The following is a 24,644-nucleotide window of genomic DNA, read 5'->3' on the forward strand; positions in this document are numbered from 1 at the left end:
ATTTTGCGAAATAATTAACGTTTCTAATTAACACAGTACACGTGAGTAAACCGATTTGATTTAGTTTCTTTTTATAGCAAAAATATTATTGTTCTGAAAATTACTAAATAACTAACGGTAAATATTTGCTCCAGCCACAGGCTAATTATAGGTATTTGTTTAAGTAATTTCACAAAAATTAAGAAACGGTTTTAAATATGATTCAAGCAATTAGATATTTTATAATAACAATATTGTATATTATTTAATTAAATTAATACTGATGAAAGGCGCTAAACGGACGTCAATTGCTCTAGTAAATTAGATCAGCAAATATTTAGTTATAAATAACTAATTAACATTATTTTAAATTTCTATAACATTCAATAAAAACTATTCTTATTGACGCAAATTACTTTTGAAAATTGTTCCAGTAAATATTTAATATACATATATATATTTAAATATATTTAAGAATAATAATGGTTATATTTTGCTGTGTGTCCGAGACAAATAATCAATATTTGCCAATTCGTCGATTCGTCGCCAAACATTGCAGAGTAGCGAATCGAACAAGCTATACTTGTTGCGCAAGCAAACAGTTAGCACTTGTGGTGCAACCCTGCGCAAACATTTCTTCTGTTATATGCGCAGTGAATTGCAATCGATAACAATTATTAAATACAAACATCACTTCGTTCCCTCAATTATATTCAAATGCTTTAATCGATCGATATGTACGCCATAAAGTCAAGCGGCAGTGTGAAGCTCGGAAACTCCATGAATTTTTCTTCCACAATTCCGGCCGATTCTGACAAATGTTCTCACGCAAATGCTTCAATGCGACCAATTAGAACTTCGTCTGTTTCTCCGAAACAAATATTAGGTTGGAAAATATCTCCCTTCCGCTGTTTTGCTCTTTACTCAATGCTTTATAAAAAGTGTTACAGTGATCGGATTTAGTTCAAATATGCGCCGTTTCGTTCGATAATCTGTTTCCATCTAGATGGCAACTTCATAATACTTCCCTCGCAGAAGCGCCCCTCTTTATTTGCGAAGAACTGGGACAGCCACTTTTCACAAGCCTCTTTTGAGTTCAACTTTACACCCACAAGGGTGTTCGCCATGGACAGGAACAGGTGGTAATCACTTGGCGCTATGTCCGGGCTATATGGTGGATGCACTTAAAACCGCCCATCCGAGCTTCCGTAGCTTTCGACGAGTCATCAACGAAGTGTATGGTCTGGCATTGTCCTGGTGGTGCACTACACCCTTCCTGTTGGAGGCTTCTGGTAGATCGCCTGCTTCAAGCAGACCAGTTGTTCGCAGTAGATGGTAGAATTAAGGGGCTCATAGTAAGTGATTCCCTTCCAATCCCACCAAACGCACAGCAAACCCTACCTGGCCGTCAATCCCGGCTTGGCCACTGTTTGGGACAATTCACCGGCCTTCGACCACGACCGTATTCGCTTGATATTGTCGTATGTGATGCATTTTTCGTCGCCCGTAACCATCCGCTTTAAAAATGGGTCGAGTTCGTTCCGTTTCAGCAGCATATTGCAGGCGTTGATTCGGCCCAGAAGGTTTTTTTTGCGTCAAATCATGAATCAAGCTTTTTTGTGCATCCAGCCTTCTGCAGATGGTTTAAAATGGTTTGGGGACTAACTCCCATCTTCTGGGCAATGCTACGAGATGCCACATGCCGGTCTAACTCGATGTTTTCCATGATTTGATCGGTATTCGTCGTCACAGGTCTTCCGCCGGCTGGCTTATCCATGGTGTCGTTTTCACACGCACTGAATCGTCGAAACCATTTCTCCGCAGTTCGAAGTGACAGAGTACCATTCCCAAAACACCATTAATCACACGGAATGTTTCTCTAGCGGATTTGCCTTTAACGAAGGAAAACTTTAAAATAGCGAGAAATTCGGCGTTAGTGAACTCCATGTTTACACGTCTGTAACTGTTGAACGCATCATGCATAGCATCGTTTTGTAGGTTAAGTCAACACCTTTCAAAAGTGTATAGTATTGCCAGATACGAGCTCTGTAGCGCTTTATACATAGCCGCGAAATTCAAAAGACAAAAAGGCAGAAGGGAGATATTTGACAACCTAATGTAGAAACTATTGTTTATCTTAACATGCTGACTTACAAATTTTGCAAAAAAGTTGCTTCAAAACCGCAACTCATGCGCCTGAACGCATTATCTGCAGTTCTGCAGTGCTTTAGGTCCGCCAACAGGGCGTATGAGTAACCAATATGAGACTTCAAAATTTGATTAAACCTTTTAAGCTAGCTACATACACTTAAACACAATATATTACCATATTTGTGCACATAAAAATAACACAACTCATCTTTTACTCACGTTTGGCTGCCGGCTTTGCTCATCTTGCGTGATTTTTTCAATTTCATGCTAATGCGGAGTTAATAAAAGCTAATACAATGCAAATACAAGCTGCAGTTGGGCGATCAAATTTGATTTGACTGTACGAAAGCGTGTGTTAAACGCAAGTCGTGTGTGTTAAAGAATTAAAAACATTAAAAAATTAATATCAATTAACATATTTATTCGAAATATTTTCGAACTTCAAAGAGCGACGTGAAACTGGCCAACTTTAACGCCTATAAAATTCAAGTGCGGACTTTTGAATATAAAGTCTGCAGCGGATAACACAAACGAACGGTCTCAATTGCGAAGCGTAAGCAAAGCGGCGTGTGTTACTTGGAAAAATAAAAATAAAAGTCCCAAATTTTCACAAAAACTCCAAAAAATTGTGTGTGATTTTTTTTTATTTTCATTACAATAAACAATTGCGTTAAAATAAAAATGGATTTCCTAAGTTTAATTGACGAGGTCGCCGTGACGGGCCGCGATTTGCATAGCAAATATATTGACTCGCGCACAGAGTCTTATGAGAACCTCAACGAGCTAGATAATTCTTTGAAACTAATCAGCGCCGAAATGCTGAGCGACAAAGTGCTGGCTCAAGAGTTGGATAAAAATGAGAATTTAGAATTGGATCATTATGATGAGGCTGTGCTGACGGAATTGGTGCAGGGCATTTGCATGCAGCAACAAAAGTCGACTTTTGTCAAAATCGTGTCCAAATATTTGAGGTAAATTGCTGAAATTGTTAAAGTTGTTGGTGTTGTTGCTGACTGAATTTAGTGGTGGTTTAAAAAATTAAAATTTAAACAAAACACGGTTATTTGCACAGCACCGTAGTTGTAATACCTCTCTCAAACAAAACAGTTTTACATAGTAGCACTTGACTTTGATCGATCCGTTTGTATGACAGCTGTAATATATAGTGCTCCAATCTGAAGAATTTTTTTGAAATCCGCTGGTTTGCTTCGGATAATAATATGTGCCAAATTTCGTGAAGATATCTTATCAAATGACAAAGTTTTCTTTGCAAGAACTTGGTTTTGACCAATCAGTTTGTATGACAGCTACATGCTAGAGTTGTTCGATCTGAACAATTTTTTTGAAGATCGAACCTTGAATACTGAAAAGCTCTACGTAGAAGAACTTTAGTTTGATCATTCAGTTTGTTTGATAGCTATAAGTTATAGTTGTTCGATCAGAAAAGTTTGTTCGGAGGATATAGCTCTGTGGGGACAATAATTCGTGACAAATTTCGTGAAGATAGCCTATCAAATAAAAAGTGTTCCATACAAGAACATTAGTTTGGTTGTTCAGTTTGTTTGACAGTTGTGTATTATCGTGGACCGATATCGATGGCTCCGACAATTGAACAGTTTCTAGATGAGAAACTGCTCGGGAAAAATATATCTCAAAACTAGTTTACTTATAAAAAAGAAGACAGATCTTCTTCTTTATAGGCGTAGACACCGATTAATCGCTTTAGCCGAGGTTACAACATCGCGCCAGGAGCGCTTGAAGATTGCAAGTGTAGACAGGTTCTTCTCCATCTGGCCTTTCTAACGGAGTGGATGTCTTTCTCTTTCTCTGCTTCCCACGGGAGGGTATCTTAATTCGCTGAACTATGTTAATGTCGTCTTATAGGTCATACAGCTTATGGTTCCATCGAAACCGATATTTGCCGTAGCCAATGCCCAAAGAACCATAAATCTCCCGCAAAACCATTTTCTCGAAAACTCATAACGCCGACTTATCAGATGTATCCATATCATAGCAGGCCAGGGATGATGAGTGACTTGTAGAGTTTGGTCTTTGTTCGTCGAGAGACTTTAGGTTTTAAATGCTTACTCTGTCTGAAGTAACACCTGCTGACAAGAGTTATTTTGCGGTGGATTTCGAGACTGACATTGTTGATGGTGTTCATGTTGTTTCTGAGATAGACGAAATTATATACGACTTCGAAATTATGACTGTCAACAGTGACGTGGGAGCCAAGTCGCGAAGGAGTTAATACGATTCGACCAATTTTTGACATTCAGACATACTACTATTAAGAAAGGATTCTCTACAAATTTATTTATCAAATACAGAGAGCGATATTTTCAGTAAAAGTTCTGAGATCCACAGATTCGTTACCTAGTGGCTTTAGGATTTTTACTTCGATTTGCTGCCATGCTTCGAAGACCGATTTGGTTCATTCTCGTTCTGTAACAGAAGAATGCTAAAAATCGAATTTAATTGAGGTCCCGAGATGTGCAATTTCACTTTAAAGTGGGCAGTGTTGCCCCATTTTTTCAATTTCGACGCCGGCTTCCATAGAGCCCTCTCTTACCATCTCTGGCGCCGTTAGTTATTGCTTTTTCTCGCTCTTGGATATTTTTCAGTAGTACCGTTATATGGAAAGTGGGTGACTTATCGTGCATCCGTTCATCCATTTTTATAGCGTTTTTAGGGGTGCTGAAGGGATTTGTCCTGAGCTAATTTAGTTATTGTAGATTCAGAGGTTCGAGATAAATGTACATTAAACCTGTTTGAGTGTGGCGCCATGCCCATTTTTCCAAAATTTTTGAACCACTGGTGTCCCCTGCTACTGTAATTCTCTGTGCTAAATTACAGTTTTGCTTCTCATTTTAGTGCTTAGTTATGGCACTATGTTGGTTTACGTTTACGAGCTTCGATTTCACGATTTCAAGGCATCAAATAGTCGGCTATAATGGCGTGATAACTGTCGCCATTGACGTTACGTTCTCAACGGTATCAGTTTTGAAGAAATATGGAAATATGTGGGCTCACCAGCCCATAAAGCACATCAAATTGTTGTTTTTGTAGATGAAATGGCAGCTCTTGAACCTATTCAGGTTGCTCTTTGTCCCAAATGCGGCAATTTTGTTTCTTTACATACACATTGATCCAGAAATGGGTCTCATCGCTGAACAAAAATTGGCCCGAAAACGGCGAATCTTCTTGGAACTTTTCAAGAGACCATCGATGTCGATTGGGAAGGTCGAGCAGCTTCAGTTCTTACACAAGCGGTAATATGTACGCTTTCAATTTAAGATCTCGACGTAAAATGCGCCAAGTTGTTCCATACGTCAATCCGAGTTGTTGCGAACAGCAGCGACTCAACTCTCCACCGTCTTCGTGTACACTTTCGGCTACGGCTGCTATTTTTTTTTTCACTGCGTGAGTGAAAATCAAAACATAATAAATATATAAATGTTAAATATATCAAAAATCTCCACATCATAAAGAACAATGCACAGCTGCAGTTCTGGACTTAATCTTATCATTATATATAAACATCCTTCAATAAATCTGTTAACAGATTATATTTTGCTACGTGCCTCTGATTTGCTATAGACAAAGTCAGCTTATTTTTTAATAAACTTTGTAAACAAACAAACTTTAATATAATTTACAAAAAATATGGAACCTTAAATATCAGAAATCAGAAATGTATCAGCTATTATCAAAATACCTGGTTTTTGGAATTTCGACTTAATAATTAAACAAGAAAACAAAACAAGTTATTTTTAGAAAACCACAATCATTCATTCATTACTTTTTGCAATCTTTATGATCTCCATAATTGAAAAAGTGCTTAATACGTGATTTTAAATCACAGTAGCTCCCTAACCAGACTTCGTACTCGCACAGACAAGGCGTAATTCTTAAATTTTATTTGCTTCGACTGATTAGATAAAATTTTGTGACTCAAAGCGAGTCATGAGTTTTATTTTCTAATTGCACCGCCCATAAATATTTGTACTACCTGTTTCGTCACACACATACACACAGTTTTATGGAAGATAAACTTGAAATTTTTCACGAGATAATACGGCTAGACATTGTACAGTTAGATTATAAAGCGCGAGCCTATTTTTGGTTACGTAGTTTTGAATTTCATGGAAGAATTGTATGTCTGTATGTCAATGATAACTTCATTGACAAATTTACAGTTGTTGTTTTGTGAGTTTTTGGGGATTTTATACTTTTTTAAATGTCGTTTATATAATTTAGGGTTTTCTGAAGATATTTATGGCTGCTGCAGTTGGGGATTTAGTTGGGTTTTTCGATATATGTATGTATATTATAATCATAATAATATAATAATTACATTCAGAGTAGATTATCAGTATACATTGTAACATAAAAGTACCCGGAAATTGTAAGTAAAAAGCAAGATATTTAATTATAATGCTCTCCATGAATATTCGTTCAGAATTCGCATGACCAAGCATGTCCAAAAAGAATTGTTTACGGTAATCTTTTTGAAAAAGACTAATCTTTATCGGGACGAGTCGAACAAGAACGAGTTTCATATCGAAAATATCCACCAAAATCATTCGAAGGGCTCGCGAGAGATGTCGAGCTCTCTTGTCATCTCTTTGACACTTCTTCTTCTTCTTAATTGGCATAGACACCGCTTACGCGATTATAGCCGAGCTAACAACAGCTCGCGAGTCGTTTCTTCTTTTCGCTACGTGGCGCCAATTGAATATTCCAAGCGAAGCCAGGTCCTTCTCCACTTGGACCTTCCAACGGAGTGGAAGTTTCCCCCGGCGGGTACGGCGTCGAATACTTTCAGAGCTGGAGTGTTTTCGTCCATTCGGACAACATGGCCTAGCCAGCGTAACACTCTAGCTCTTTAACACTTGCCCGATATGATTTTACCATATCCTATACTTTTTTATAATATTTGTATTTTCCTCAGTTGAAGAGGTCGAAGTTGTTCCAGAACGAGACATGTCTCCAACGCTCTCTCGATCGTCTTTGAAGGCTGGTATCATTTACCATTTACCAGGAGAATTTAATTACAATTTTCGGGTGCTTTTTCGTCACAATTATTAAGACATTGAAGTACTTAGTATGCATTTTCTCTGGACATTTGATAACAGTAGAGTTTTATTACAGTTCAGGGTTCGACAGAAATACATAGATCTGTTTCACAAACTATGGAAGGAATTTAATTATAAATAATCTGCAGTATTTCGGATGAAATGGGCCAATCGATAATTAATGACGTTCAAGGAACATCTTGAAGACAATTATTATGGCAATCTCGTTTGCTAACTTGAATAAAACCGAAATTTATATTAAATAACACATAATCTTTTTAGAAGTCCTCTCTTGGCAACATTGTGCCCACTTAATACGTATCAAGGGCGTGAAATTAAAGAGCACAAAAATGAACTAAGGTGAAGATTTAGAATCGAAGCAAAAGAGAGAGCTAAATGGATTCGATCTGTTAAGAGGAATTAAATATTTTCCAATATCGTGGAAAAAATATTAATAATAATAATTTTTGAAATTTTCACCCATATTTCGTACATGTCATCAGGGTGTTAAGGAAATATTATATACCGAATTTCATTGAAATCGGTAAAGTAGTTCCTGAGATATGGTTTTTGGTCCATAAGTGGGCGACGCCACGACCATTTTCAATTTTTAAAAAAGCCTGGGTGCAGCTTCTTTCTGCAATTTCTTCCGTAAAATTTAGTGTTTCTGACGTTTTTTGTTAGTCGGTTAACACACTTTTAGTGATTTTCAACATAACCTTTGTATGGGAGGTGGGCGTGGTTATTATCCGATTTCTTCCATTTTTGAACTGTATATGGAAATGCCTGAAGAAAACGACTCTGTAGAGTTTGGTTGACATAGCTATAGTAGTTTCCTAGATATGTACAAGAAACTTAGTAGGGGGCGGGGCCACGCCCACTTTTCCAAAAAAATTACGTTCAAATATGCCCCTCCCTAATGCGATCCTTTGTGCCGAATTTCACTTTAATATCTTTTTTTATGGCTTAGTTATGACACTTTATAGGTTTTCGGTTTTCGCCATTTTGTGGGCGTGGCAGTGAGCCGATTTTGCCCATCTTCGAACTTCTTATGGAGCCAAGAAATACGTGTACCAAGTTTCATCATGATATCTCAATTTTTACTCAAGTTCAGCTTGCACGGACGGACGGACAGACGGACGGGCGGACAGACAGACATTCGGATTTCAACTCTACTCGTCACCCTGATCACTTTGGTATATATAACCCTATATCTGACTCTTTTAGTTTTAGGACTTACAAACAACCGTTATGTGAACAAAACTATAAAACTCTCCTTAGCAACTTTGTTGCGAGAGTACATATAATAAATATGTTAGGTATAATAGTTATAAAAAAGATGATAGGCTCAAGAAGCTGTAAGTTTCTGCTGGAGATCAAATGTAAAAAGATGTTAAGTTATTAATAATATGACTGATGTTGCTAGTTCGTTCTGATTTCTTCAGACTGGATAAGTAAACGGAGCAAATAGGTCTGTTAGTGAACGGGGACAAGATAAGATACTGCTGGAGACAGTACTATCCTGTGGTACACTGACGGCTCGAAAACACCGGAAGACATTGGAGCAGGCATTGCGGGAACGCATACCAAGCTATCCATACCAATGGTATGTTTTCCAAGCATTTTTTAAGCAGAAGTTTTTGTTATAAGTCAGTGTGCAGAACTCAATCTCCACTGCAACTATCGCAACCAGCGTATCGCCATTCTTAGCGTCAGTTAACCGGGACCAAAAGCGATCTCAGCATATGAGGTTAAATCTCTTTTAGTAGAAAGATGCAAGGAGGGCATAGTCTCTAGCGCAAAATGCCAATTCTGCGACTTGGAAAAGGAAACCTCAGTACACCTGATTCTGAATTGTCCAGCAATTTGCAGAAGCAGGCTTAAGGCCTTAGGTTCCATCTACATGGATAGGGATCACATCACCTCAGGAACGCCCAGCAGGCTCCTGGAATTATTCCGGATGCTAGACCTTGGTGACCAATAGACCCTAGGACGTAGTGCAATACCTCATTATTAACTACCTATCCATCTAAGATGAAATATCTCTTGTCATCAAACAAACAATCATCACACTCGTGACTTGTCTCCCACGTCACTGTTGACAGTTATAGCTTCGAAGTCGTAGATAAATAGAGAAAGGTTTGGCGAAAGATTTATGGTCCATTGCGCATTGGCAACGAAGAATATCGCAGGCGAAGGAACGATGAGCTCTTCGATGTATACGACGACATTGTCATAGTTCAACGAATTAAGAGATAGCGTCTAGGCAGGCTATATCATGTCGTCTGAATGGATGAAAACACTACAGTTCTGAGATTAATCGACGCAGTAGGCGCCGGGGGAAGCAGAGGAAGAGGAAGACCTCCGCTCCGCTCAAATTGGCGTCAAACGGCGAAAAGGAATAATGACTGGCGCGCTGTTGTAAACTCGGCTATAACGGCTTAAGCGACGTCCACGTCAATAAAGTAGAGAAGAATATGTCGTTTTTCCGCTGGTTGACTCGTACTCCGCGGCGCTGCAGCAGAATGGACAGGGAAACAAATCAGTTTTTACTATTCTGATTTGATTAATGTTATTAAGACCTCAAAAAGAACTTTAAGCACAAAAAAAGTGCGATTTCTTGAAAATCCCAGACTGACACAACCAGCCAAGTCAGCTGCTTTCAATTAGTATGACGCTAAACAAGCATAAGCCATTGTCAGTCTAATTCTTTTATCGCGAAATCTAAAAATAGCATTTTATTGCTGGCAATACTCTTTTTAAACATTTCCATTATGCAAAGAGTAAATACTGCAAGCGATGGTTATATTTAAACTATTTGAGTAAATATGATATGCGATTTTCCTAATATAATATATTCTGCGCAAAAGCCCGTTGCACGCTTACCATATGTCTAACAATAGATCAAATAACTAAAACGGTTTTAATATGTAACTATATCAATCTATATGTGCATTAGGGTGGGTACGAATACGAATCTGCTTCTTCGTCAACCGTTAATATCTTTTAAGCCGTTAGGTTTACGAAAAAATCGTAAGAGACCAGTGTGTAGAGCGTTTATTTTCCAACAATGTCGAAACAACGAAATTTTTTGAAATTGTTTTGAAAGAGTTGAAACCGAAATATGCATTTTTCAAAGCGATAATAAGGAAAAAAATGGAAAATCGTTAGGCAGAGAACCTTCCAGTTACAATTGAGAGCTCATGCTTGAAGAGTCTTTCTAAGTGGTGTCTATCAAGCTATTTTTCGGAGTACGAAGCGAAAAAATATATTTTTTTTATCCACCCTAATGTATATCATTTCAAAAGCAAAGATTTTTTGCAAATGAAGCAAACACTTAAGTAGTTTAAGTACTAAAACACTAAATATTTAAGCAAATATTATGTAGATTTTCAGTGGTCAAAAAAAGGCTTCCTCTACCAGTTAATATGTATTTCACTAGCTATGTATTTCCTAATAACTTCACCAAGATGCGCTAATTAACACCTTTCGCCGCGCGCAAACAAAAACCGCTGGCAAAGGCTAATAAATATTTATTAAAATTTTAACAGTAATAAAAGTGCTGTTAATTTGATACAAAAACGCCGATGAAGCCGATGAAAAAGGGAGCGCTAGGAGGGGCGTGTGGTGTTGGGTTGTTCGCAGGTGAGTGGTGCGCACGAGTCTCACGCTTGCGGGGCTGAGGGCTGAGCTCACTTTACACTACGGTTTATTGGCTTATCGAGGGCTGGGTGAAGGCACGTGTGTTGCGGCTTGTTGTGCCGATCATGAAGCGGCTATATAATTGGCGCACAACGTGGACCTGAAAGTCATTAGCGCGCGTTCCAGCCGACTGTGCACAAGTGCAAACTCATGAGAGCATCATATTTGCTGATTTAACCAATTATAACAAATCATAATACGATTAAAAGTGCTCAGCGTTAATTAGATATTGAGAGTAACGTAAATTAATTGCATTTTAACAAGAGTTTTTGACAACAAATTGTTTGAGTAAATAAAAAGTCACGTATACGCCATGGAGATACAAAGCAGTGCAGTTGAGAATTATAGCTTTGGTGGTGTTGGTTTTAAGGAGCAGGATACGTTGGATTTGAGCGCAATTGAAGAGGAAGCTTATGCGAAGAGTGATAGTGAGAGTGATGCGGGAATTATGATTGTGATTGATAAAGTGGATGATGATGGCGTAGAGTCGATAATCGACATTTTACCAACAACTAATGAAACATGCGCTGAGGTTGAAGCGAAAAATCAGTTGGAGAAAAGAGTGGAAGAAGCAAAAGAACTGCAAGAGACCACGCAAATTATCGAGGAAATCATCGAAGGCGTGGCGCTTAATCATAGGCGTGGCACCATTATACGCACCATATCGGCAATTATAAGGTAAATGCAACGTGGCAAGCCACAGAAAACCAAGAATTTTTCTGTTTTGGTCAATGTTAACACATAGCTAAGATACAATGAATGGGACTTCTTAGCGTAGTCATCAGCCTAGATCATCATTCTATTGCAATAATTCGCATAACTGATCAGTGTTACCATTATTATATAGCATATCGGTAACAATGCCTTGACAAGACTCTTTTGGCGCCATTTTGATCATTTGTTTTGCATTTTTAGTGAAATACTTGAATCGTTAGAGACAATAGCATGAGCAAGTTGCCATACTTTTGAAAATTGTAAGCCCAAAAAAAAAAAAAATTAACGCTAAGAGTGAGTATTAGTCTGATAAATTTGAAATGGTCTAAGAATTTATAAAATAAATTTGAGTTGAGTTGCCACCTGTTTGAAAATTTTAAATGCATGAGAAATATATGTAATTATTACAGTAAGGAGAACAAAACTGTTTACAAAATATAGCTGTCCGAAAAAAAGTTTTTTTGAGCTGAAGTTGATTTAGCCATGTGTGTCTGTCCGTCCGTCTGTATGTATATACGTGAACTAGTCCCTCAGTTTTTGAGATTTCGATTTGAAATTTTGTACAAGTAATTTTCTATCCAAAAAGCCTCTCATTTGTCGGAGTCGCGGTTATCGGAACACTATAGCATATAGCCGCCATACAAACTGAACAATCAAAGCCGAGTCTTTGTATGAAAAATTTTTTTATTCGACAAGATTTCTTCATAAAATTAAGTACAGCTCATTGCTCTAATAAACGCCACAATATCTGAAGAAAACTCTTAGATCGGGCCACTATATCTTATAGCTGCCATACAAACTGAACAATCGAAATCAAGCGCTTGTATGAAAAACTTTTTCATTTGACAAGATTTCTTTATGAAAATGAGCACGTCTCATTATCCAAAGAAATGCTACAATATCTGAGGAAAGATTTTAGTTTGGGTCACTATAGCATATAGCTGCCATACAAACTGAACAATCAAAACCCAGTCTTTGTATGAAAAACTTTTTTATTTTAAAAGATTTCTTCACAAAATTAAATACAGCTGATTGTCCAAAGGAACACTACAATAAATGAAGAAAACTTTCAGATCGGGCCACTATATCTTATAGCTGCAATACAAACTGAACAATCAAAGCCCAGTCTGTGTATGAAAAACTTTTTTATTTGGCAAGATTTCTTCATGAAATTAAGCACGGCTAATTGTCTAAAAGAACACTACAATATCTGAATAAAACTTTCAGATCAGGCCACTATAGCATATGGCTGCCATACAAACTGCGGGATTAAAGTTCAATACAAGTTGTAATGTGGAAACGTCTTATATGTATGTAAAGGGTACTCTAGCTTCGTTGCAAGCGAAGTTAACTTCATCGCTTTCTCGTCATCACTTAGCAATATTATATTTTTGTGGTTACCATTTAACTGTCGCACAGTGTCTTCAGACAACTTATCGCTTCGTGTGACAATCGCGCAATGTCAAGTGGCGTCGTTTGGCACGCGCCACCTACGTTTATATGTATAAAACAACACATGTACATAGGTGTATGTGTGAGTGCGTGTACACAAATTAGTGTTTACCAAAAAAAAAAATAAAATAAAATTCTTTGCTTGATGGGTTAATTGTTGTCAAGCTATTAATTTTTTTTTTTGGCAAATTTAATGTCTATCAAACTGAGCACATATATGTATATATCAATACATATATATATATATGTATATACACAATTTGTTATGTGTTTTTATGTATACTTGATGTACATACATACCAGACAGCAAACACATTTGAAAACAAGTAATATTCAAATTAATTGTATTAATTTGTTCAGATTATTTGATTTCAAGTGTCTTTTAAATACCGTTACTTGTATGTACAATGTCTTTTCGTTTTCTGTTTTTTTGCCAACAACAACGAATTCGCTTTGGTGTAGCCTACAGAAGCGCTTCTTATCGATGCGACCGTGAGTAATTCCATTCCAAAAACAAAAAAAAGCAAAAATATTTCAAATTTTAATTTTTTTAATTCTTACAAATAAATCTTGTGCGTTTTCTTCTTAGTAAAACTTTATTCATTTCTATAAACACCGTTATTTATATAATTAGATACATTTTCATAAAATCCATTATTAAAGCATTATCTGCGCCTAAAATGAAGTAATTTCGTTTACCATTCCGTTATATTGAAATACTTTAACTCATGTTGTTGTTATTGCTGTTGCATTGATTGTAGTAATTGCTCCTGTGAGCGGCATTTTTTTCATTGTGTAGTTTTGAAAAATTTCTTTAGTATTTAATAAACCGTTATTTTTGTAATTTGTATTTGTTATTGCGTGTGTTTTGGCCCGTGTTGAGTTTTAAATACTTGTTTTTCAAATTTTTTGTATTCAAAGTCTGTCCGTTGCTTTTTATCAAGATAATACATTTTCAGTTCGTAATCAATTTAGTTTCGTATTAGCTTCGAAAACTTCGTTTTCTGCTTTCTTAAACGCGTTGTTTTGCTTAAACAATTTAGTTATTGTTGTTGTAACAATATACACCACATACATACATATATTCAAAGAAGTTCTATGATTAGCACTGCAGGTTCTAACGTATATATGGGCGGTACAGACTCTGATGAAAACGAGCCAACAGATGGGTAAGGGCTTAGACAAATATACACTTAAAAACATTATTTTCAAAATTAAAAAAAAAAAAATATTTTCAAAATTAAAAAAAAAATGTTTTCAAAATATAAAGTTTTTTTTTATTTTTGTTTAAAATGTTATGAAATATTTAATTATAATAAATATTGCTTATTTATTTCGTTATAAAATGCAAACTAATATATATACAGGGTGGTTTGATTTATCAGTGCTCTCACGCCGAATTAAATGAAATCTTCATTGATTGCTGTTGATAAAGACGATCATACGATTTATAAAACAAAAACAGAAAAAAATACAAATTTAATCTCAAAAAAATTTTTAAAATCAGTTAATTACGATTTTGGATTTTTTAAAACTAAATTTCCAACATTTAATTCCGATTTTCGGATTAAAGAATAAAATTACCAATTTTCTATCGAACATTTTTTTATTAAAACCTATTTCATGATCATCATTTTGGCATTCAAAATAAAATTTTCAATATATAAAGCCGAATTTGTGATTCAAAATTTAATTTTCAATATTCAGTTCAGATTTTGGGATTCAAAATTAAATTTGAAATTTTTACTCAACATTTTTTTTTATTATGAGATTTAAATTATATTTTAAATATTTAATCAAAAATTTTTTATTGAAAAATATTTCATTCATCACGTTTTTGCATTCAAAATTAAATTTCGAACTTAAAATGTTAATTTTGAATGTTCTAAATTAAATTCCGATTTTTGGAATCAAAATTATATTTCCAACTTTCTATTCCGATTTTTGGATTTCAATATTCAATTTCCAATATTCAGATCCGATTTTCGGATTCCATTCAAAATAAAATTTTCAATTTTTTATATCATATTTTTTGATTGAGAAACATTTAATTCAACATAATTCCGGTATTCAAAATTAAATTTCCAACACTAAAATTCATTCAACATGATTTTGGGATTCAAAATTAAATTTCGAACTTAAAATGCCAATATTGAATGTTCTACATTAAATTCCAATTTTCGAATTCAAAACTAAATTTCCAAAATTTAATCACGATTTCGAAATTAAAAATATTATTTTCATTTTTTTTTTGAAAATTTTTTAGTTGCAAAATATTTCATTCATCATGAATTTGGGATCAAAAATTAAATTTCTATTTCTTTTATTTAATTTCAAATTTTTATTTTCGATTTTCTGATTAAATAATTAAATTAAATTTAAAAATTAAACATTGGATTAAAAAATAAATTTCGAAATTCGAATTCCAATTTTGGAATTTAAACAACATTTAATTACGGTTTTGGTATTCAAAATAATATTTCCAATTTTTAATCCAAAATTTTTTAGTAGAAAAATATTTCATTAAATATGATTTTAAGATTCAAAATTTAATTTCAAATTTTTAATTTCGATTTTCTGATTAAATAATTAAGTTAAATTTAAAAATTAAGCATTGGATTAAAAAATAAATTTCGAACTTTGAATTCCAATTTTGGAATTTAAAATTTAATTTCGAAACATTTAATTTATGTTTTGGTATTCAAAATAATATTTCCAATTTTTGATCAAAAATTTTTTAGTAGAAAAATATTTTATTAAATATAATTTTAAGATTCAAAATTTAATTTCAAATTTTTATTTTCGATTTTCTGATTAAATAATTAAATTAAATTTAAAAATTAAACATTGGATTAAAAAATAAATTTCGAAATTTGAATTCCAATTTTGGAATTTAAAATTTAATTTCGAAACATTTAATTACGGTTTTGGTATTCAAAATAATATTTCCAATTTTTGATCAAAAATTTTTTAGTAGAAAAATATTTTATTAAATATGATTTTAAGATTCAAAATTTAATTTCAAACTTATTATATTAATTTTCGGATTCAAAACTTCCAACATTTAAGTACGATTTCGAAACTTTTCCAATTGTTAATGCCAAATTTTTTTGTTTCAAAATATTTCTTTCATCATAAATTTGGCATTCAAAATTCAATTTCCAAAGTTTAATTCCGATTTTCGGAATTTTCAAATTTTAACCCAAAATTTTTCAATTTTAAAATTAAAAGAATATTTTTTTGGAAAAAATACTACAAAAAATATATAGTACATTTGAGCCACACAGGTGTGTTCGTCTCCTTTAAGGCATGTGTTCAAAAATTTCCATAAAATTCAATGCAGACAAAGCACTGATTAGCATGTCGCTCATCCATTATCATCTCAAAACAACATTCATTAACGTTATGAGCCCAAATTCTTGGCAAATTTCTCACCTAGATTAGTCTTAGCCTAAGATAAGGCATACTCATATTCACGCATACCTTTTCTCATACAATTGCATGATTGCTGTGTATGAGTGCATACTTGATAATGTATAGCAGCAAAAACCGTTAGTTAAGTGACGTTTACGAAATGCACTTAAATCTCAAAAAGTATGCAAACATTTCCTTTCACATTCAACTGCCTGCATTTGCACGCGGCCATATCTCTGCTCTCCACTCAAGCGTACTCGATGGCATGGACACTGCAGAAGTGCAGACATACATACAAACAAATGTTATGTTATTTGATTGATATGCCCGTTACATATGCATAAGTACCTCAAGTATGTAGTTGTTGGTTTTTTTGAGCCAAATCTTTGCTACCTTTTTCACATATGTACATACATATAGACAAATATACGTAGAAATTGTAACAAACGAGTGGATACATACTAACAACATATAAACATAAGTATATACATACATATACATATATACTCGTATATAGCCATGTACATATCTTCTCCATACATACATACATGTAAACATTCGCTGGTATCCACATATATTTGTTTGTATGTGTGTGCATGTATTACATACATATGTACCAGCTGATGTTAAGCTGCCCACATGTCTAACTAACAGCTTTTCACTCTGCTAACTTTTGACACATTGCTACTAACTAATGCTCGAAAATTAGACTAGCAAAACAAAGCAACACTTACCAACAACTCGCTAATTAAGTTCTTTACTTTTAATTTTTTTTTTGCAAATGCTTTCGTCGTATAACAACAGTCATCGGGAGCAGGAGCAACGCAACGCCGAAGATGTGCTTTTCGATATGTTCTACAATGAGGAGACTGGACTTATATCGATGGGTAAATTTTTGGCCGCCCTCAAGACGACCGGCATTAGGCGCAGCGATCCACGCATACGCGAACTGATGGAGAATTTGAAGAAGGTGCATAAATTGTCGAATTATGAGACTGGCTCGTCGGCGGAAACGCAAAACTTGAATCGTGAAACATTTAAAGCGTAAGTAAGATTGAATAATCACAAAAAAATGTAAATAAAAATAAAACTCGTTGTGGATTTGTTTTCCATCAGCACCACCAATCACTTGCCTACCGCCAACCGAAGCGCGACATTGCTCTAGGGCTCACCATTCTCTAGTTTAAAGACCTGATTATGAATTTTCATACTTTGGCAATCTCTAGGGACTCGAAACCGTCGATTATGTTGCTCAGGCGCTTTAGATCGCCTATTAGATGTTATGTGCTTCCATTAAAACCATAAATCAACCGTAGCATCACTAAGTTCCCTACAATTCTCTACGGAGATTCTATACTTCGTACTCGTAAAAACCGAAAGGAATTGCGAACTTTTTCCTCCCATAATATTATTCTGAAAAAGGTTTTTGACCCTAGAGCTTTCTATTTTATAGCACACTGTACTGTATTTTGTATTTTATTGGCCAACTGAAGAGACAAGTTTCCAACGTACAGCTGAGAGCTTTTATGACTAGTCTTTGCAGGCCAAAATGAAATAGATGGCATTTTTAAGGGCCCTTAAACTGATATTCGATAATTTTTTAAGATTCCATACAGCTCAAATAGCTGTCTTCCTACCCGTAGGACCACAATTTTTAAGCTAAATCTTTGGAAGTCAATGAATATTCAGGAAGTCTTACCAGTTTTTCGAAAACTTCCTGTTAGTAGCTATCGGAGTGGATGCTTACCACCCAAAAAGAAGCCTCGTTAAAATACAATCTGCCTTTCTGCTTGAAAAACACTACAGTGTCTAGCAGTCAGATACAAGAGTTGATTGAGAGCTATCGGCAGAAGATTCCCTCTCAAACCCTCTACTGGAGTTTCGATCTATCCGTGAAAAAGCACTCCACCCCATCCACATATCTCTCAGAGGTATGTGTGTAGAGAAGAAGCCGCTGGGAGTAGATTCCGTGGCGCAGTGGTCCAAGTTATAAAAGATGCAATCGAAAGTCCTACTCTGGTACTTAAAGTGTCTTGCTTCACGGAGTTCCGGTTGCTATGTGTACAATGGCATTAAGTGCCATCGTTGGCGTTGTATGTAGTGCACCGCTAATGACAATGAGAGTCGCTCGTTGAACATGTTCCAGCTGTTTAGCGAGTGTAGCCCTCCACCAGATAAATACACCATAGAATAGTATTTGCTTAACGACGGTTTCGTAAAGCCAAGTCACATTTTTTTACTAAAAGATGCCACCATTTACCATCAGCTCCTTTATAGCGGTATAGGGAAACCAGTGTTTTCTTCATCCTCTCCTCAACATTGGATTCCACGATAATTTTTTATCAAGAATGAGGCCCAAGTATTTGGCCTTGTCAACAGGGTGAAGTTGAGAACCCCTCAATGAAGGAACGGGTTCCTGCGAGATTTTGGACCACTTCGTAAATAAAGCAAATTCAGTTTTATTCGGATTGACAGCAAAGCCGTTCCTATCCTCAAGCTACCATATTGAGATACCCTTGCGTTAACTCATAGACGGTATTCAGGAATTTCGCTTTAGCCTTGAGAGCAACATCATCTGCGTAAGCTATCACCCGACAGCCTCGTTCCTCGAGTACTTTCAATTTATCCCTAAGACCCAGAATAACGGAGGCAGAACCACACGCTGCGGTGTGACTCTATTGACCTTTCGTAGTGCTTTGCACTGCCCCACTCCACCACGACGGTTCTGCCCCTGAGAAGACCATAGATGAGATGCTTGAGGTTCGCTTCAATCTCAAACCTATCCAGAGCACTAATGACAACTCCCTTACATTCTCGAGAAATTATCGTTATTTAATATTTTGGAAACGACTTTTTGTATTCTCTCAACTCTATTTTTCTATTTCTCTCTCTCTTTACAGCGTTGTGGCACAGAACATCGTCTTGATCGCCAAGGCTTTCCGTCAACAATTCATCATACCCGATTTTGTGAGCTTCGTTAAGGATGTCGAGGATATCTATTGGAAATGTAAGACGAATGCCGATGGCGCCGTCGCCAACTACATACCGCAATTGGCGCGCTACAGTTCCGATTCGTGGGGCGTTAGCATCTGTACGATCGACGGCCAACGCTACTCCATTGGCGATGTAGATATACCGTTCACTTTGCAGAGTTGCAGGTAAATTTGTCAATAGAAATGAATGAGAACGAGAAAAAAAAAATCACAAACTGTGTTTCGAAAATAATCACATACATACAATCATCTGTGTGTGTGTGTGTGTGAGCACGTGTTGCTCATTGCGCTTCATACACATAACCAGTTCATACCCAATATGCACCCCGTACCCGCAATCGCAACCGTAACGCTGCCGTATAGCTTCAGCAAGCGGACAATGACGCGCAACGGAACATGTTTGGCGCTGTGTGACCGGTACTTCCCGGTGTTGGGTGATGATGCGCGAAGTGTGCACTGCAAGCTGACCCACATGCATACTTGCCTACGAGTACCGGCCGACGTACATACATACTTATAAATATACACTTCATTTGCAAATGTTCCACGAATTAATTACACTTCTTTCAGAGCGCGCTCGCTACCCAGCTTGGCGTGAGCGTGTTGTGCGCGTATTCCAAGTAATCAAGCGGTAAATTGCGTTTTCATTATGGTTGTCTATTGAACAGCGTGTCCGTCGTGGACTTAAGCCACTGCACGCGGCGTTGAGTGTGCGGCTCTTCGGACGTTGGCTTGAAGTTTCTTACGACCACCTAGTTACCCTGCGGCTGCCGGTGTGCCTGCTAGTCCACGTTGTTGTCGTTGCCATTGTGAATCATCTACATATCTATGTTCCACCTTCACGAGACTGTGCCTCACTCATTTTGTGTTGTTTGTGTTTATTTGTTGCATTGTTCGAAAAAAAATGAGAGAGAATGTAAAGGTTCGTAATTGTTTCAATCGATTTAAATCACTGCACAATTTGTGTTTCCAGCAAACCGTTGACGTACGCCATCGCCTTGGAGAAGCTGGGACCGAAGGTGGTGCATTCGTATGTGGGCCAAGAGCCAAGTGGCCGCAATTTCAACGAATTGGTGTTGGATCATAACAGTAAGTGTGCGGAGGTCTAGTTTGTGTGAAATTTGTTTTATTGATTTGTTTTTGTTATTAAATTCGATTTTATTTCACTTTAGACAAGCCACACAATCCTATGATCAATGCGGGCGCCATTCTAACCTGTTCACTGCTGCAGGCTTTGATCAAACCCGATATGACGGCAGCTGAGAAATTCGATTACACACTGCAGTGGTTTAAACGCCTGTCGGGCGGGGAGAATATCGGCTTTAATAATGCCGTGTTCCTGTCGGAACGCGAGGCAGCCGATCGTAATTATGCTTTGGGCTTTTATATGCGTGAGAATAAATGCTATCCGAAGCGCACGAATCTCAAAGAGGTCATGGACTTCTACTTCCAGGTGAGTTCGGTTATTAGAAAAAAATTTAAAAGATTATTTTTTTTGTGTTTGAAGCTTATCAGTTTTATAAAAATTTAATTTTTGACATTGCAATAAAAAAAAATTTCGAAACCAGAATTTTCGGGATTGTGAAAAATGGCTTCGGGAGTGAGTTTCTACGGCTTGAAAAAATTATTTGTTTAAATTTTTTTTTTATGTATGAAAACAAATGTATTTATAAAAGTTTTTAATACAAAAATTTATTTTTTTTACTTTGAAATAAAATATACTTCGGTATTTCTGAAAAGTTTTGTGTTTAAAGCTCATTTGCTTCATAAAAATCAAATTCTTGAAATTGCAATAAAAAAATTTCGAATCCCGAATTTTCGAGAGTGGTTTCGGGATTGAGTTTCTAAGATTTGAAAAAAATTGTTTATAGTTTTTGTTTATAAATACAAATTTTGAAATCAAAAATTTAATTTTTTTTTAATATTTTAAGCTAAAATAAATTTGGTAATTTCTAAAAAATGCTTAAAGTTTCATAAAAATCAAATCCTTGAAATTGCAATATAAAAATTAAAAATCCCGATTTTTCGGGATTGTTAAAAATTTGCGAATGGTTTCGGTATTGAGTTTCCAGAATAAAAATATGGATAAAAATTTTCCTCCTGGAAAAATAACAACTTTTATTCATTAGCTTAGAAATAAATGCTATTGATTGCGCTTTTTAATCCCGAAATTTCGAAATTTTATATTTCGGGATTCCGCTCGGGATTGAAATCTATAAATTTTTTGTTTGATTTTTTAGCAATTTGCATATTCATTAGGTTCATCAGACAATTCTCGAAATGCTAACTTTCGGGATTGCACTCGGTATTGAAATCTATTAATTTTCAGGATTGGCATTTCGATCTATTTAAAAACTAGAACTCTTCTCTTTTTCACACTTATTTCATTTCAATAAAACTTTCATTTCCTCTCCCACAGTGCTGCTCCATGGAGACCACCTGCGAGGCCATGTCTGTGATTGCCGCGACACTAGCTAATGGTGGCATTTGTCCCACCACCGAAGAGAAAGTATTGCGTCCCGAAGTCGTACGCGATGTACTCTCCATAATGCATTCGTGCGGCACCTATGACTACTCCGGTCAGTTCGCCTTCAAAGTTGGCCTACCAGCCAAATCGGGTGTCTCCGGTGGCATGATGTTGGTCATACCAAATGTAATGGGCATATTCACATGGTCACCACCGCTCGACAAATTGGGCAATAGTGTGCGTGGTGTACAATTCTGTGAAGAATTGGTGAGCGCCTTCAATTTCCATCGCTATGATAATCTCAAACATGCATCGGACAAGAAAGATCCACGTAAACATCGTTACGAGACCAAAGGACTGTCAATTGTGAATTTGCTCTTCTCAGCGGCCAGCGGTGATGTGACGGCATTGAGACGTCATCGACTCTCCGGCATGGATATCACATTGGCTGATTATGATGGTCGAACGGCGCTACATTTAGCCGCCTCCGAAGGTCATTTGGACTGTGTGAAATTTTTATTGGAGCACTGTCAAGTGCCACATAATCCAAAGGATCGTTGGGGTAATTTACCGGTTGATGAAGCGGAAAATTTCGGACATCATGCCATTGTGGACTATCTGAAAGAGTGGGCAGAGAAGGCTGAAGCGGCCGATGCTCACACACCTGAAGCGGTTATTAAAAATACCGAAGCGGATGAGGTGAGTGTTTTGTTGTGCGACAGTTATTTGATAGCTCAGGCTGAGTACACATTGGATTGGGGAGATTTTTGATCGTGAAACTGGAGCGAATAATATGATTAAGCTGATTAATAAATAATTTAAACTGTTAGCTAACCTTCCGACCGGTTCTCTGACAATAAGCCATCGGGAATTTATGCGATTCAAACATCAGTTTTGGAACGGAAAAAGACTGCTCTTATATTCAGGAAGGTTTTATGTAAAAGTAAAGGGTAGTCGAAAAAGTCTTTCGTATTTCTGATCAAACTTAAATCTTTTTTATATTTTTATTGAACATTAATGAACCAAATATGTACCATTTTGGGCGACCTCTTTTTGCCATTTTTCCTTGAGAGACATTATTCCATCAGTGTAAAACTTTTCAGGTTTCTCGTCGAAGAACTGTGACAACTAATTCTCACAGGTTTCACTTGAAGCCAACTTTACTTCTTAAGGAAGTTCTGCATTGACCGAAACAAATAAAAGTCCGATGATGCAAGGTCGGGGCTATATGGCGGATGCATCAAAACTTCCCAGCCAAAGCTCCCCAGTTTTTGGCGAGTAATCAAAAATATTTGTGGTCTAGCGTGGTCCTGATGGAAGACGAAGCCCTTTCTGTTGATCAGTTTTGGCCGTTTTTTTCAATTGCTTGCTTCAATCTCATCAGTTGTTGACAATAAAATATCCGATCCACTGTGTGCTTAGCATAAGTTTCAAATCTGTTTTTATTGTTTTGTTGTATTTTCGAATTAAGCTCGGTTTAAGTTTCCGTTTTATGTATATCGTTGTTTGATTGAAATATTAATCATTTGCCGTTTGTAGGAAATAATTACTTCCAATCAGAGCATTAGCTCCGAATACGATCGCAGCGCCACTGCTAGTCCCATACCGTCGGATACAGGCAGCAGCAGCGGTATCGATGATAATACCAAACCTGGTTTCTAAACTCAACATATGTACATCACGCACACAAACACACACACCTATAGACTTAGCACCCATCAATTCGCATCACAAATACCTACATACACATACTTAAGACAATGATTTGACATGATTCCTGGAGAATCTCTTACGAAATGTAAGCATATATACCAAAAAAAAACAAGAAAAAGTTCCGACGTCCGTTCGGCAGACACTGCAAATCTTCTACGCTGCATTATGCATATTTTAAAATAATTCATTTATTTACTATACTTAATTTTAGTTTAGTACTTTAGTTGTAGTTTTAGGTCCTCAGCATCTCACAACTACATAAATGGACAGCCGTTATGATGGCATATATGTTTGTATGTAGCGAATAAGTACAGATTTGTGTTAAAATATTGACCCATAAGTATTTACATGCATAATGCTTTTAGTTTATTCACATAGTCTCAATATTATGAGCGTTTCGGGAGTGATTATTGAGTGGCAAATTGAGTTGCACTCGATTGTGAGCTATTTTAAAGCGCGAGTTGTGCGAATATGCATAAAAAATGTATGTTTGGAAGTAATTGTGTAGATTTTTTGAGCATACTTTAAAAGAAAGAAAAGTTCTTAAATATTTATATCACACTTTTGTTAAAATATGCGAAAATCACTCAGCTTTTATGTGAGTAATTACGATAGACTATCTTAATGTTTGACAAATAATAAATACATTAGTGCAGAGACGGCTAAAGTTTCCTATAAATTATAGTTGAAAAATATTCATATGTACCATGCTGAAACTATAAACAAATTAAGACGAACAAATTTTGAAAAATATTAAAAAAGTTTTCGAAAATAATTTCAAAAAATTAAAAAACAAAAAAAAAATTAAAAATAATTTTGAAAAATTCAAACTCCTTAAAGTGAGAAAATGGTGGATTCTGTGGTTTTAAAATTGTAGACGAAAGTAAAAAGTGATTTCAAACCAAAAACAGAAAGTAGAAAGGAAAAATTTAAGTTGAAAAAATGCACACCGTGCAACATGTTGAATTCAGCAAAATATTA

General features: G+C 35.9%; 1 protein-coding gene across 4 annotated transcripts in view; it reads left to right on the forward strand.

Moving 5' to 3' along the window:
* LOC126755090 (glutaminase liver isoform, mitochondrial) overlaps window positions 1-24,394 on the forward strand; it is a 66,922-nt gene extending 42,528 nt beyond the window's left edge. Inside the window, exons 1-8 of one of the 4 annotated variants that reach the window (XM_050467410.1) lie at window positions 11,017-11,588; window positions 13,539-13,568; window positions 17,295-17,534; window positions 19,391-19,648; window positions 20,457-20,572; window positions 20,656-20,936; window positions 21,903-22,649; window positions 23,490-24,394. In XM_050467410.1, the coding sequence (XP_050323367.1) occupies window positions 11,224-11,588; window positions 13,539-13,568; window positions 17,295-17,534; window positions 19,391-19,648; window positions 20,457-20,572; window positions 20,656-20,936; window positions 21,903-22,649; window positions 23,490-23,612 (2,160 nt within the window). In that variant the 5' untranslated portion in view covers window positions 11,017-11,223 and the 3' untranslated portion in view covers window positions 23,613-24,394. Of the gene's footprint in view, window positions 1-11,016; window positions 11,589-13,538; window positions 13,569-17,294; window positions 17,535-19,390; window positions 19,649-20,456; window positions 20,573-20,655; window positions 20,937-21,902; window positions 22,650-23,489 lie in introns of those variants that run through there. The other 3 variants (XM_050467408.1, XM_050467411.1, XM_050467409.1) reach the window with 3 other exon arrangements.
* The last annotated feature ends 250 nt before the right edge of the window (window positions 24,395-24,644 follow it).

This window comes from Bactrocera neohumeralis, chromosome 4 (assembly GCF_024586455.1).
Source record: "Bactrocera neohumeralis isolate Rockhampton chromosome 4, APGP_CSIRO_Bneo_wtdbg2-racon-allhic-juicebox.fasta_v2, whole genome shotgun sequence".
In the NCBI taxonomy this organism is placed as follows: Eukaryota; Metazoa; Arthropoda; class Insecta; order Diptera; family Tephritidae; genus Bactrocera; species Bactrocera neohumeralis.